General features: G+C 38.2%; 1 protein-coding gene and 1 long non-coding RNA gene across 5 annotated transcripts in view; both read left to right on the forward strand.

Moving 5' to 3' along the window:
* The window catches only part of LOC127388112 (uncharacterized), a 229,116-nt gene extending 225,810 nt beyond the window's left edge, over positions 1–3,306 (forward strand). For all 4 annotated transcript variants that reach the window (XR_007890312.1, XR_007890315.1, XM_051627173.1 and 1 more), the window contains one exon: positions 2,418–3,306. Coding sequence is in view for 2 of the 4 variants with exons in the window: in XM_051627173.1 (XP_051483133.1) it covers positions 2,418–2,567 (150 nt within the window). In the remaining 2 variants the exon portion in view is untranslated. The remainder of the gene's footprint in view (positions 1–2,417) is intronic.
* A 4,274-nt stretch (positions 3,307–7,580) lies between these two features.
* On the forward strand, positions 7,581–14,799 carry LOC127388127 (uncharacterized). The gene is made up of 3 exons (XR_007890316.1): positions 7,581–7,689; positions 14,091–14,236; positions 14,761–14,799. It is a non-coding gene; the product is annotated as an uncharacterized LOC127388127 (long non-coding RNA).
* The last annotated feature ends 354 nt before the right edge of the window (positions 14,800–15,153 follow it).

Genomic DNA, 15,153 nt, shown 5'->3' on the forward strand with positions numbered 1-15,153 from the left:
AATTGTCTACTTTCCCCCGACCTTTACCTAAGTAAGTCATTGCCATCACGACGACCAGTCATAAGCACGTACAAACTGGATTTAGGGTGTGTACCCCAGTCTTTCAGCTTCTTTTCTTTACTTTGGGGCTGCGCAGTGTTTTCTGTTGGACCCTTTCTGCGAGTGGATGCCCTTCATGTTTGCTGCCACCGTAAGGTTGCTAAATGGCTACCTGAGCCGGGACTGCAGTGTAGCACTGCATCCTGGGACCTGCCTGCCCGGTTACGCCGAGAGCTTCTACGGCACCAGGCAGCTTTGAGAACTGGCTGGCAAATTGCATATCACCTGTCCCCCCCCACTGGTAAATAATTTTAATACCACGAATCACAGTGGCGTGGTATTGCCTGGAAAAATAATTCTCAAATACTCTTGGCGTAAAAAGGGAAAAGCTGAAAGATTGTCAACACCGTAAGTCATTAAAGTCCCTTGCCTTAACAACAAAGGAACAAGGTAAAAATGCACACAATAATTATGCTCTGTGGATTTTCATTATCCTGTCAGACAACTTGTGCCTGTGTTTCAGTAACAGCCTTTGTGCTTTGTTTTGTGTTGTGTATTTTATATAGGCATCCTGAGTTTCTCTGTGTGTGTGTATTTGATGTATGTGTATGCGTGCAGATTGCTCTACCAACACGGAGCAAATACTATACAGTCAAATACACAATCGTAGCTCAAACATGTATTTTCAGTACTTGGTGTAGTGGGGTGGGCGTATTCCATTGTTCTCTTGCAGTGCTCCCTCTGATGCAAGCAGCTTCAATTTTTTTTTTTATTTTTATTTTCATTAAAAAGTCTAAAATCAAAAATAAAGAGAGAAACAAAACATTACTTAGCCTGGTGAAATACCAATTGAAGTCCAGAAACTCACGATTTCAGTACAGTGAATAGTGATTCAGACCCTGGCAGTATTTTGGCTATGAGACAATTCCTACTTATAAAGAGGACAATGCGGGGGGAGGGGGGGGGGGGGAGAAAAGATAGCATTAATTTTGAGGAAGATTAATATTAGCCTTTTTAATGTTGATTATTTTCTGAAGGAATGAATCCTTACAGCTCTTGAGAGCTAGTGTGTCCTTTTCACTGGTATTTATTCGAGCAAAGGAAAAAAATGAAGAAGGCATAGAATAAACTCCTAAGACTGTTCAAGAATTACTGGCATTATTTCTCTCTACATCACGTGTGAGCCTGGGTTTGCCTGCTATTCCTGAGGCAGAGGATCGAGGATGAAAGTCTGTGTGTCAGAGCCTGTTTTCACAACTGCATTTGGAGATCTGTCTTATTGATTAGGAAAAAAAGGGGGTGGGAATAGGAGTGTGAGGTGAGGGGAGGACCGACTGACTACTGGCTTATTGCAGCTCAAGACATTTTCTTCCGGAAAGATGTCAAACAACTGAGACACAGCAACAGAGGAAGTAGAAAGGTGGAAAAATAAGAAGAGGGACCCTTTGGAAGAAATGAAGGCATTCCTTATGAGAGCCTTGATGCTTTTTTTTTTTCTTCTAACATCTGACCCACAAGGGCTAGAGTGACAGCGTCATGCAAATGCTGCAGTCCAGCAGGTCTGAGAGAGGGTGGATGCTAGAGAGTGAGTTAATGTTAATGATGAGTGCAGTGAAAATACTAGCCGATACCACCCCCTCCACACACAACTGCTCTGAGTCAGCATCCGCTGCTTTGCCTTGCCTTTTTGTGCGTGTGTGTGTGTGCGTGCGCATGTGTATGTGTGTGTGTGCGTGCGTGTGTGTGCTAGTGACTGTGCGTGTGCATGGAAGGTAAAGCCAGTCAGTCAGTGAGTGAGAAGCAAAGGTACGTTTGAGAGCAACTAAAATCTGACTGATTTCCATCTTCAGAGCATCAGATGTATTCCCTAAAGAGGATGGGTCTATGTGATGGGGGTGGTATAATTATGTTAATGTCATATTTATAGAGGGGAGAGATTTTTCATTCTAATTATTGATTTGAAAGCTGTGGTCAAAATTGTTTGTTAAATCATGATCAGCTTTAAAAAAAACGAAATGTAATGAAATCTAAGGACTGCTATACATATATATATCTTATATAGATATTTTGTTTCGTTTAACTATTTTGTGTCTGAGGCAGAACTGATTGAATGGTGCACAGTGACAAAGAAGCGGCTCTTATATAATGTTGCATTGTATCATCTACTGCAATGATATTTTAAATATTTCAAAATGTTCTGAAATCTGAAGTATCATTCTGGAAGGGAGGGTGAAGGGCAGGGGTGGGGGTGGGGGCACTGGCAAATTTTTTCTTCAGCGGAGCTCTCTGTACAGCTTTCTTGTAAATGGATGATTCACCTGTTCGACCAGCAGAGATTCTAATTCTTCCCCCCCTCTTCTCTTTTTTCCTTTTTAAAGCTGAACGGCTTCCCGAAGAGCACTGAGTTTTCTGTACCAGATTCTGCTCCAGTGGCTAGGACCTTTATGGCTGCTGTTTCTTTTGCTGTGGGCTCTGTTGGAGGAAAAAAAAAAAAAAAAAAGCCACGGTGGATCCTGTCCCTAAAGTAGAAATTTTGTTTTTCATTCTGCAAACAAAGCTAAAGATCGGAGGATAATGAATGAGAAAGTAATTTGGGATTGTGGCCATTAAGTGTCCGGCTTCAGAACAAAATTATTCAGGAAATCCCAGCATTTCTTCCTACTGTATCGACAATATTTGAAAGTTATGTGTGCTTTGAGTAATGTGGTTCAAGTGACAACAATCTCTGCATGTCAATGTTTTCTACAGCTTATGAAGCGAAAGCCATTGGAAAGGAAGACGCTTTTGCTAGCAGTCTGTAGAAGGATTAAATGTTGAATGTGGGGAAGAGGCAAAAAGTGAATACACGCCCAAAGGTTATCCTTGCATCATGAATGGGTTTAAAGTACTCCGTAATGCAGGGCCCACCTGAATAGTAGGACTAAAAGTATAAGGAGGAAATATTTCAATTAGAAACCCCTTAACAAGCATTTAATCCTTCTTTCAGGCATTAAGAGAAATAGAATAAAATAGTTACTGTACAAATCTGTTGGCAGCAAATTTTAACCCATTTTTAGACTCTTCCCTCTGATGCATTATAATATGGCTACTTGCGAGACAAGGCAGTGAAGATTTTTCTCCTGTGTTCTTTGTTTTTTCTTTTCAGAAGTTAAGGACTATAAGAAAAGTCTGTTCAGTCAGCTGATACATTGTTTGAATGTATGTATGTGTCTTGCCTGCTTATTTGATCTTTTCTGCCCCCTACTTGAAATTGTGGTTTGTTGTTTGCTTGAGGGGAGGGAGGGGTGGTTGAATTGGGGGGTACGCTGTTTTTTGGATTTGTTTTATTTTTGTTTTGTTTTTTGGATTTGTTTTATTTTTGTTTTGTCTTTTGGATTTGTTTTATTTTTGTTTTGTGTTTTTTTAATTTGTTTTATTTGTTTTGTTTTGTTTTAACAATAGAAGTGAAAGTTTTACTGACAGCAGTTATGACTACTAAGCAATTCAGTTTATTGGAAGATGAATTCTACTGGATCATATCGGACTTTTCCTAGTCCCTGAGACCCTAACTTGTGAGGTTTTTTAGTAACAATCACAAGTCAGGCTCTTGGGACCTAGGCGGAGGGGAACCAGCAGCTTTGGACTGTGATTGTTTCTCTGCAGAATTTAGAGAACCAGAGGAGCTTTACTTGCCTGCAAGGGACAAAAAGGAGTATATACCCATTTCAGATGTTAAGCAGCACAACTGTTCCTAAGAGGGGAAAAAAATCAAAATAAAAACAACAACAACAAAACAAAACAACAACAACAACAAAATCAACCAAAAAACCCTATTATCAATTGTGCAACATTAGGATGTTATATATTTGTACGTTTAGAAAACCAGACTAGATGCCATGTAATATTTAGAATAAAAAATCATAACTCAATGCCAGTTTGCACCTCCAAGAATAAAAATATAAAACAAAACAAACAAAAAACCAAACTCAAAACAGATCCTGAAATATACAAAAAGCTTTCAACCATATTATTACTACTAGTATTATTATTATTGACAATTCTGACAGATAATTGCCAAAAAGTATATTTTCAGCTGTACTGTTACAGCATTAATTAACTTTTAAAACATGAACTGTAAACACTGGTGTTTGAGGCCTCAAAAACATTCATTCTATTGTTGTTCGAGTAATTATTTCAGTCTACAGGAAAACTGTTGCTTACCTTTTCCTGTAATATGGTGCAGAGATTATTTTTTAGTTAGCTGCAATCATTTTTCTTTGTCTAAGTGAGAACATAATATGACATTTAAAATACTCTCTCATTTAATTCACGTTTTAATCTGATAAAGAATATTGCTGTAAAAATCATACTACAGCATTAAAATCACTTTGCACACAGAGTTGCATTTGCTCTACCCATTCAATTTAAACTGAGCCAGCAATACACTAAGCACCACACTCAACTTCTCACCTTTCCATCACGTTTTTTTGCATATTTTCCTCCCTCTGACAAAAAAAGAGTGAGCTTTAGGTTGTCCCTCATGTCTTAGGTAGTTCATTGACTTTGCATAAGAAAATTCAAAAGAACACGTTATCTGCACTGTTCATTAGTCTTGAAATTCTGATCTAGAGCACATGATTTGTATTTCTTAGTATTTTATAGGTGGGTTAGTTCTGAATATTTTTTCTCTGTTTCCTGTGTCTAACCCAAGATGCTGCAGCACCTTGATACATCAGACTTCACTGAGACAAAGGCTTCAGACAGAGCAGGCATCTAAACTATTTCAGAAGTGGTATTTTGGCTACAGTATATTTTTTCCACTTGTGTGGGAGGAATTGTGTTTTATTGTAAGCATGAACACTATTGTTAAAATAAACTATTCTTATCTGTTAGTATAATACTTTTTCTTGTTGTCTTATTTTCTTAAGAGACAGAAACTATGCACTGTACATAGTTTTCAAGTTGCTCAAGATATAATTAATCTTGAAATAGTCATAAAAATATTGTCTTAGCAATTACAGTGATGATACTGTTCCTGTAAATATGCAATTCTTTTCTTTGTAAACTGTTGATCCCACATGCTACAAACACTCAAAAGAGCTACTTGCAAGCATTCAGACACAGGTTTTCTTTAACACAGATGTATTATTCAACATAGACATCTATTTAGACAATATTAGAAAAGTAGATCTGAACCTGTATAGAAGAGAAGAATGTACCCAGCTAAGTGTTACATTCATGAAGCACTTCAGTAACAACTGACATGTACTTTGTGCAATAGTTTTCAATACTGAAAACAGTCTATTTAGGATACTGATCAGGTGAACAGGCATTCTCTTCATTCAAGCTATAGAATGAGATAAAACTGTATTATGTGTAAATAAGTGTCAATATGCAGCTTAAATTATGCATAATATTTATCAAAATAAAAATTCTTATAGATTTAATCAGATATACAATGCACATCTGAACTTATGAGAAAATTCAATTGCATTTATTTTTGTATCAGGAAAATTTATTTCAATGTGGATGGTTCCCCTTCAGCACTCCGAACTCATTTTGCATTTAATACTTTATGTACAATGAAAGTGAAACTGTAGTATGAAATATCTGTTTCTGTCAGTCTGAAGATTTCAAGTATGTTCTATTCTGGGCGACAGTGAGGAGAAAATGAATCATTAGAAACCCCTAGCTGGCTTATTTGGTTCTACAACAAAAAACATATATATGCAGTATAGCATCTGCATTACTGCTTGAATTAGGATAACTTCAATGGCTCGTCCCTGCCCGTTGTACTCACTGCTGCCCCTTGCCACAGTGTTGAAAACAGTTGGTACACTGCCTTCCTTTTTCACTCCTCCTTCTTCTTCCCCAGTTTCAACACAGCAAACCCAGCCTCTGGTGCCCATTGAGCTCCTCGTGGTAGGGCAGAGGGAGCAGCCTAGTCTTCACCTGGGCAGAATTCCCACCAAGATCAACAAGATGTTTCACTGTCCTGGGACTATGTGACAATGCCTACAAACACCATGCAGTCTTATTTACACATTGAAAGTGTATAAAAGCTGTCCTTATTAGCACAAATAAATTGAAAGTATCATGTTTGGTATGCTATGCTTAGATATATATACAGAATTTCAATATTTTCTCATTTCTATATGACTACATGCTGTTTCAGTCCAAAATGCTTTTAAGTGCTGTTTAATATGTGATTTCGGAGTAATCAGCTTGTGCTACAACAGAAACAAAAAAACCAAAACACAAGCTCTTGCAAACGGGGAGAAAGAGAGAGAGAGAGTGAAAATGATGTGTGGTGCATACAAAAAAGGAATGATATTAACAATTCGATGAATTCCTAGTTGGTGGACCAGACTGAGCCAGACGCATATATTAGCTGCTGTCTGCTGCTGATGTGAGCCTGCTCAATGCAGTGGAAATGAAGGATCACCTAGTCTCTGACACCAGCTTATTTGTACGTTTTAATTTTAAAAAGGAAAATCACTGTTTTACATAAACATCTTAACCCCTGCATAATTTTCTTTCTTTTTTCCTCCCTCATATTGTTTGCTAATTTACTGTCAACTTAAAGTGCTGTTTAGCTACAGCCCAACAAAATATCAGTCAAAAAGCAGGGGGAAGTGTTAGCTTCTCTTTTGTCTGCAATGTACAATTGGGTTATTATTATGATAATTGTCTACTTTAATTTTTAGTCTTCATAGGAGATGCAACAACTTTCCAGAGCTTCAATTTTTAAGCATTTTAAGTTTCAACAAGATACATTTAAGTTTCGACAAGATTTCAATTTAAACCTAAATGAACAAAAAACTACTTATAGCTTAATCTGGAGTGATTTGATCAATTATTTTCATTAACCTGAAAGTCTTTAGCACCTTAATATAATACCTCATAGATGGGACAGGTTTTCTTTTCAAACCATATCAATAGTAGGATCCATTAATACAGCGCTGAAGACTGTTACATGAGTCAGGGGAGTTCCAATCCAAGTTAATTACTGTTGGAATTAGAGGAAAGAATATTTTACTCAAAGTTGTATAACAAGAATCTATCACATTTCAGGGCATTGCTCTGTTCTTTTGATGAGAAATGTCAATGAAGTTTAACAGAAGATGTTATGTGTTTCCATGGGTAATGAAAATCGGCACATTTGCTAACACAACATGTTAAATGTATTAATATGCAGTGCAGTAAAAAATTCTGTAGGCAATAAATGTAGCCATCATTTTCATTTGCCCGTATGATGATTATGCTCAGTTCCTGACTGGGGTCTTAATTTCACACTCAAAAGCAGTTGTCTGTTCTTAGGAACCGGCTGTAGCTTAATAAAAAAAAAAAAAAAAAAAAAAAAGGAAAAAAAAAGAAGAAGAAGAAGAAAGACTGGCTGCTGTCTGGGGTCTATAGCTAGCTAGGCTGTCTTAACAGATATATGTAATAGAAAAAAAAAAAATTTGGATCCTAGAAAGGTACCAGCTGAAGCTGTATCCCTCAATTAAAATATTTATTTGATTATGTTCATTGACAGTATTTTTGTCCAATGTATCTGAGACATTCATCACCTTGTTAATTTTTTTCATTATTTCATGATTACAATAGGCATCTTCAGTTTGTTGAATGCTGCGTCGTTCCACTCCTGGGCAGCACTATTATTCTTACATGGTGAGTTATATTCTGACCAGAATCCAGCTATATTTGTGAGTAAAGCAATGTTTTACTTGCAGTGTCTGAGTAGCAACATGTGGATAAGCTATGGAAGCTTTAAAGAGGAAGTGAACATAAGATTATTAAGATCAACACTGATAAAATTATTTCATCTTTATAAACATCTTTAATCTATTAAGTGGGATTTAAAATTAATCACAGAATCATCAAATTGATTAAAGACTAAAGTTTATCTGATAGGCTTTCAGGATTGCAGTCTTTAGTCCTGTTCCTGCTTATTTATGAGTTCAGTATTATTCCTAATCGTATGATAAACTAGTTACGGTAATGATAGTTTGAACAATATGAATAGCCTATAGGGAAAAAGGCAGATAGTATTCTGTACTTTTCTTCTATGTGTGATTCTCTACAAGGAGGATATTCATTTATTTAGATGGCCAAGGAAATCAACAAGGTTGTACTGAGGATTTTAGAGCTGGTAATTTTGGTTTTGGCTTTGGGTGGGTTTCTTCCACCCTCACCACCCTCCATCCCCCTCCACCTTCTTTTCTTGAATGTGTGCGTGTCATGCATGGGAAGGTATGAAGGAAAAACAGCTATTCAGCAGAGACACGTCCCTCCCCTTTAATTAAGCTTTTCCTGGACTGTGTGAAAACACTGGCAATGTGTAAATCCCATTTGCGGGTTCGTTGTGTTTTGTTTGGGGTTTGTTTTTTTTTATTATTTTAACACATTCCCAAGTATTATATTAGGATACCTCAGTGATTAAGTACATATAAAAATCGTTGCACTAGTAAGTCATTGGATACCGAAAGGGTTGGATGGCATCGGCACAGAGCCAACTGGGAGATTTTTTTTTCATTTAATTCCTTTCACCTAGTAGGCTCCTTAAGCATTAGCCAGAACCCAGTATGTGGCTAAGTTATTGCTCTAGTGTTCATCACACAAAAAGCACAGTCTTAGCATTTGTAAATTTTCTTCAGAGAGGTTTCTAATCTGGACAGCATTTATGTTTGTGGATTACACCACAGTTTGTTCCCCACCACCTCCCCCTCTAACATGTAGCCCTTTCAACTTCTTCAAAGAAGTGGGAAAAAGTAGGTTCTTTTATTAATAGTAGAAAACAAACCGACTGCTGGACTTCCGTGACAGGGCTCACATAATGCAGCAGGGTGGGAACTGTAACAAAGAATGCTTGAATGCACTAAATGTATAGTGAAACCCCATTTACATTCACTCATGGAGCTTAAAGTACAATAAGTGAAAAGTTTAAAGCAGAGATAAGTAGGGCCATGAAAAGACTTCAGTGAAGGTAGATACTTCTTGAAAAGTTTAGCACAGGATTTAATTTCAAACTCAAGTCGTTCCTAGTAGAATGCATATCTTCACTTCTTTATTCAAACCATCTCCATCAGATGAAGGTAAATCAGAAGAGAGTATCTTCATTGTATACAGAAGTAGATTCTGTTTATCCATCATATGCACTGATTTTCTTAGAAGTGAGACAGTTAGCAGTGGAAAAGTCTTCATGGTTCAGTGTCTGTTCCTCTGCACTCTTGCTCCTCTGCAAACTGCCTTTGATATGAACAACTTTGTATCTAGAAATAAATTTGATTGCTAGTTCTCTCCTTCTAAAATTTATGTGTTCATGTTGGTATAGGTACACCAGACAACTGAACGAGTTAGTTGGCTGTTGTTTTGTTGTGGTTTTTTTTTCTGCTAAAGATTATTCTATGAAATAGTATCACAGTTTTACTGGTGAGTAGCTGTCATCTCTCACCTTCTCTTCCACCATGGTAATTGTCTCTTTGCTTCAGCCTCTTCCACAGCCTAGTGTAAGGCTCTACAAGATGCCAGCTTCTTTCTTCTAAGAGTGTGAATTAGCCTCACTCCCTCTTTTTGTGTTTGTCTCCATGGTGATTCTTCATCCTGAACATGAAAGCTATATAAATTTGCCCTACCTGTAATTTTCTTCAGAATCTGCATCCCCTCCCTTGGTCCTGTTCAGAAATCACCAATAGTCAGAGATTATGTATTAGGTTACTAGTTGTAGTATTCCAGATAAAGCTCTTTTTCTTGTTCATTTTCTTCTGAAGAGTGGCATAGTACCCCTCACCACACAGTTGGAACAGAGAAACATTTGTGGAACATCAGATTTAATAACTGTGATTTGGGGAGGCTGGGGTATGAATAACTTTCTGCTGCTCTCTTCAGCAAAAGTAGTTTCTGCTAGAGATGTGCAAGAGGAATTTGCTACCAGCATTTAGTCAGATTCACACTTCCAGAAGTTTTGATGATCACTCCCTGTCCTTGAGGAGCCAAGTTCTGCTTCGGGCATGAAGCAGGCAAGCAGACAGCAGTTCTGCTCTGTAGACCCTCACAGCAGCCTGGCAGTGCTTTCAGTCCTGCAGGCAGCACCTTGCCTTCTGTATCTGTGGACAGGCCTCAGCTTTGAGCAAGTCTAGTGGATTAAACGGTGGCGCAGACATTTTGTGGTGGGATTTACAGCTTTACAGTGCAAGTGGAGGGTTCAGCTCTCCATTGGGAAGATTTGTCACAAGTCTGAGGATACACAGTGCTGCTGTATTTATATACACACTCTGGAGTATTTAGGGAGTTAGATTTACTTTTAGATTTTAAGTAAACCTAGAAGACCATATTTTTCTGGTGTTTCTTATGTCAGCATATTATTTTGGATATTAACCTTCAAACTTGTGTCTTTTTCTGAAATAGGTGAGTATGGTCAAAATATGAATGTTTTAGGAGTCATTGGGGCACACAGTTCTAAAATAATGGCTGGATGTTTAAAAGCAAAACAGTTTGCCAGTGTAACATTGGAAACCAATCCTGACTGAGTCAGAGTGTTGGATGTGATAGCTGTGGTAAGCTTTTTGGAGTTAAATTCCAAAAAATGCAGTTTGAAATTTGGTAATCATTCCCTAAATGCTAGTGGGAAATACAAATTGCTACATGCAATAAGTAAAGCTTTTTAAAACTTTCAGATGTTTCCTAACTGCCACCTACATTCTTGCCTTTCCTGCACTGATGACTAAAAATTTAGTGTCACTTCCTGGCACCCGGCATGAATGCAGACAATTCCCTTGAGCTCCATTTTGGTGAGTCAACCCTTACTTTCCTTCCCCGACACTTGCCCTGTGTTGTCCAGGCTGACCGTGGGCTCTTTCACATGGGAACCACCACTCCCTAATTGGGACAATGATGACCGTTGTGGTGGGACCTTGACTTTGGTTAGAGCTCTGAGGCCACAGTATAATGCGGATATTAGCAAAACATTCAGCAGCCAGTACGAGATCATGCTTTACTGTAGTAGTGTGAGGGCACATTTTATAAAATTCTTTTTAAAACCTCTTTGTGCTCTTTGTTGTTTGGGTATTAACAGTAACTTACTGTTGTGGCTGGGAAGAGAGAGGGGCACACCTAAATAAGCTATGGGTTCTTATGTCCCAGAATTCAACCTCTTCAGCCTTGTTTTGGCATCCACATTTGCTTTTCTCATATAAATAATTTTAATAGTCCTAATGAGCTTCTTCAATAGCCAGTAAGAAAAACAAAATAAAACCATGTTAAGGAATAGCTCCAAAGAGAGTAATGAGGCTATAAAGCAGTCTCATGCGTGTTTCAATTCTGTATGATTTTACTGTGGCCAAAAATCCTTCAGCTGGCATCCAGGCCAGATTACGAAGTGACAGAAGACTGTAATGTCTGTCGTAGTCTTCTCAGACAACTTGGAGACTCTCCTGTGTGGTTAAACCTGTGGCTGAGTGCCATCCTATGCCTTCTCTGCTTCTGCCTGCAGTACACTGAAACAGGAAGCATGGTACCACACAAGGCTTGCACCTTATATGCACCAAGCAAGGAAGACAGCCAGACAGCTCCTTCATTTTTCCTTCCCTCCTTTTTCCTCCCCCTTACCTTTTCCTTTGCTCTCCTCCCTTTTGTCTCCCACACATAGCAGAAATATCATGTCTACTGCCAAGACAAACTTGATCATCTAGTCTGACTTCCCCATAAAACATGCCAAAGCATTCACCAAACAACTCCCACATCAACACTAACATTTTCTGTTTGGTTAGTGTGTATATTTAGGATTTGGGATGGCAGAGAATTCATAATAACCCCAGGAACAGTGTCCCTGTAGTCTTTTACATCACTATTAAAATCACAGGCTGTATTTCTAATTGAAATTTGTTTAGCATCAGATTCCAGCTACTAAAACTTTTCCTGACAATTTAAATGGTTATTTACTTTCACCTCTTAGCATTTTTTGGTGAAAAACTAATGCGATTGTCTTTACTGTCTTACTGTAAGTTAGGTTTTTGGGAAGATCAGATCATGCTGCTTGCTCTTGTTTGAGCTCTTCCCATTTTGTCAATGTCCTCTGAATATACCAATATCAGAATAAGTGATCTGATTTCAGGAATTATATTATTGGTTGTGCTAGTAATTTGTCTTTTCTTTTGTTTGACTTACTCATATATGTTGTTTATTCTGTTCTTCACAAGTAGAGCTGAAGGAACAAAGAAGGAAATAGATTTGAAAAAGGCTTGTCTGAGATACTTAGAGGTGCCCGATTCCAGCTAAAATCAGTAGGAGTTTAGAATCTAAACTGTTAAGTACTTCTCTTGCCTTCATTCAAGCAAAACTTTATGTCAATGAGAGAAATAATGGAATTACCCACCAGTGTGTGATTAAATATTAGCCAGGTAATTTTTAACATCCATGAATCTATGTATTGAATAGATTATATTTAGTTTCAGAAGGAAATGGCAGCAGCTGTATTATTCTTACTATTTGAGAACTTACTTGGCTTCAGCATTTTCTGTGCTTCTAATACACTTGAGTTATACAGAAATAGATCCTGCAGATGGATTAAAACATACCCATGTGGTGAAACTAGGAAATCAGTCTCACATTTTGCAGGTATTCATCCAAAGAGCTAGGATATAGCTAGCTAAAGGATAATTTTTAATGTGTTTCTCCAAAGTTCTGTAACCTACTTCCTTCAAAAGACTTATTTGTTTGATCTCAGTAAATCTGCAAGCCTATATGTTTCATCATTTTTCTATCAAGTTTTTGGGGAGGAGGAGTGTGGGAAGAGTGATCATAGATAAGCAATGCAAGTTGGTTAAGAAAGGAGATGGCTGTCATCTGTAGCCTTTCCAGACACAGCAGTACAGTTCCAGACAGTCACCTGAGTATTATCGCTTTGTCTCAACTATAAATCACAGACTGGTAATGGCCAAGGCTGACACCTTGACATTTTCAAGAAGAGTAAAAACCTGATTTGAATGGAAATGACTTTCATTTCACAAATCTTGGGATACTACTCCAAACCTGGTCTTGTTCTTTGTTTTGTGTCTTATTCAGAATTTTGATGATCTTTGTAAAGGTTTAGTTGTGTTATGCCGTGACTTTTGTTTCCTATGTACAGTTTAAAATTCCAGAAATAAGTGTATAAGCAGAGCATTACAGGACACGGTTCTATGTAGACGTGAGAAAGAAACTCCCTTTTCTGATAGGCTGTTGAAGATGATGGTCACGGATCCTTTGGCTGATGGTGAGGCATCAGCTGTCTTTCCTTTTCAACATTCCACAGGCAGTAGCAAGCCTACACTGCAAGGAAGGAAAGACATGGCTCAGAGCATGTGATCTCACTGCCCTGCTCTCCTGGATGTGAATGCCTGTTGGGTGCCCCAAGGGACAGTAGTGCTGGTACACCAGAACATCCCAGTGCACAATATATTTTTGTGCTTGAAACTGCCTCTCTGCACCCAAAATGGCCCAGAGTTTCTAAAAATGTCTACTACATTTTTTATTATTTGAATATAAATGAATGTGAATTCAATTAAAGTTACTTTACTTTTTTATTTTTATTTTTTTTCCATTTGCCCTGTCTGTAAGAATATACTGTAAAAGCAAGATATTCCCCATTCAAGGAAGGAAGAGAATGAGTTGAGCAATTGTAGCACCCAGAGTACTGTTAAGCAAACAAGTGTAAGTAAATGCAATTTAAAACATGCAATGCTTCAACTGTCTGCTGTATAGGACAACACCTCTTTTAGAGGAAGGCTGTCTGTGGGAGCAGCTCCCTTGTGTTGCAGACGAAGCCATGCACATATCTGCTGCCCTAGATGAAGGCTTTGAGATGGCATTCAACCTTCAGAGACTAAAGGTCCAAAACTGACCCTGAAAGAATATTTCCAATTGTTGCATGAGGAGTTACCACACTCTGCAAAATTTCTGTTTTCTTCCTTGGTAAAACAAAACAATCTGGAGGACACTTTGGTTGCAAATGGGGGGAGGGGAAGGTCTCATAATGTAGTGAGTAAGTGAGAATCTAAGCCAAATGAGTAGACTCTGCCTAAATTTGCCAACAGATACATTCCTGTGTGAAGCTGAAAAAAAGACCTTAGAGTACAGAAGATTAAAAATGTCTGATGGTCATTCCATGTTTAAGCCCCTTAAACAGGATAGTGTGAAACACATAGCGGCGGTGTCTATGGCAACAGGTGTGAAATCAAAGGTAAGGATTTTTCTCTTTCTGTCTCTCTTGCCTGCCACACAATACACCTGAAAAATCCGTAAGAACCTCATTAAAACCATGCATGTATAACACAGCCTTAGTGCATCAAATGACTTTCAAAGGCCATAGCTACGTGCTGTCTAGACACTGTCAACTGGCTTTATCGCAGCCCATCTTAAAGAAGCAGGGAAAGACAGGGTGCCGGTGTGGAAAAAAAAGCTAACAATCTAGCAAATTGTTAGCATCTAGCCCAGAATCTTTTCTGTCTGACAATAGCCAGTAGCACATGCCCAGGTAAAAGGACAAGATCAGGACAAGTATAGCGATGCCTCTCTCGTGTGTTTTGCTGTCTCCTGCAGGCTGCAATGCAGTGACTAATAGGTAGTACTGACCTGTTTAAGCACCCTTAGCAGGATTTTCCTTTATTTTGTGCATTTAATTAAGTCTGCTTTAATTGTATGGTACCTTTTGGTATCACAATAATGGTATCTTTTCTTGATTACAAAAATCTCCATGTTCTGCAGATCCATTTGTGACTGAGGAGGACTGAGAAACTGTTGGAGCCCTGTGTAAGTGATGTTTGCATGAACTTCCAAGGTGCAACACCTGTGTGCAACCTGCATCATTATGCTCACTGAATTTGTTTTCTCGAGGTGTTTTCCTGACAGGTAGAATTTGTAATGCAGTTATATGACAGGTTTTACCTGGGGCCAATGTTTTTTTCTGACACATATTGATTATTGGCGAGCTTTTCCACCACACTCTTATCTGTACAGTGGAGAGATTTTAAGGTGGATTAGATCAGAACTGTGACATTTGGCACTGTGATGTTCTCATGATGGTTTTTATCACTACAAATCATGCCCTGGAAGACAGAGGCATCTTGCAGCCTTGTAGTTTCCATAAAGGAATGCTTT

This window comes from Apus apus, chromosome 1 (assembly GCF_020740795.1).
Source record: "Apus apus isolate bApuApu2 chromosome 1, bApuApu2.pri.cur, whole genome shotgun sequence".
In the NCBI taxonomy this organism is placed as follows: Eukaryota; Metazoa; Chordata; class Aves; order Apodiformes; family Apodidae; genus Apus; species Apus apus.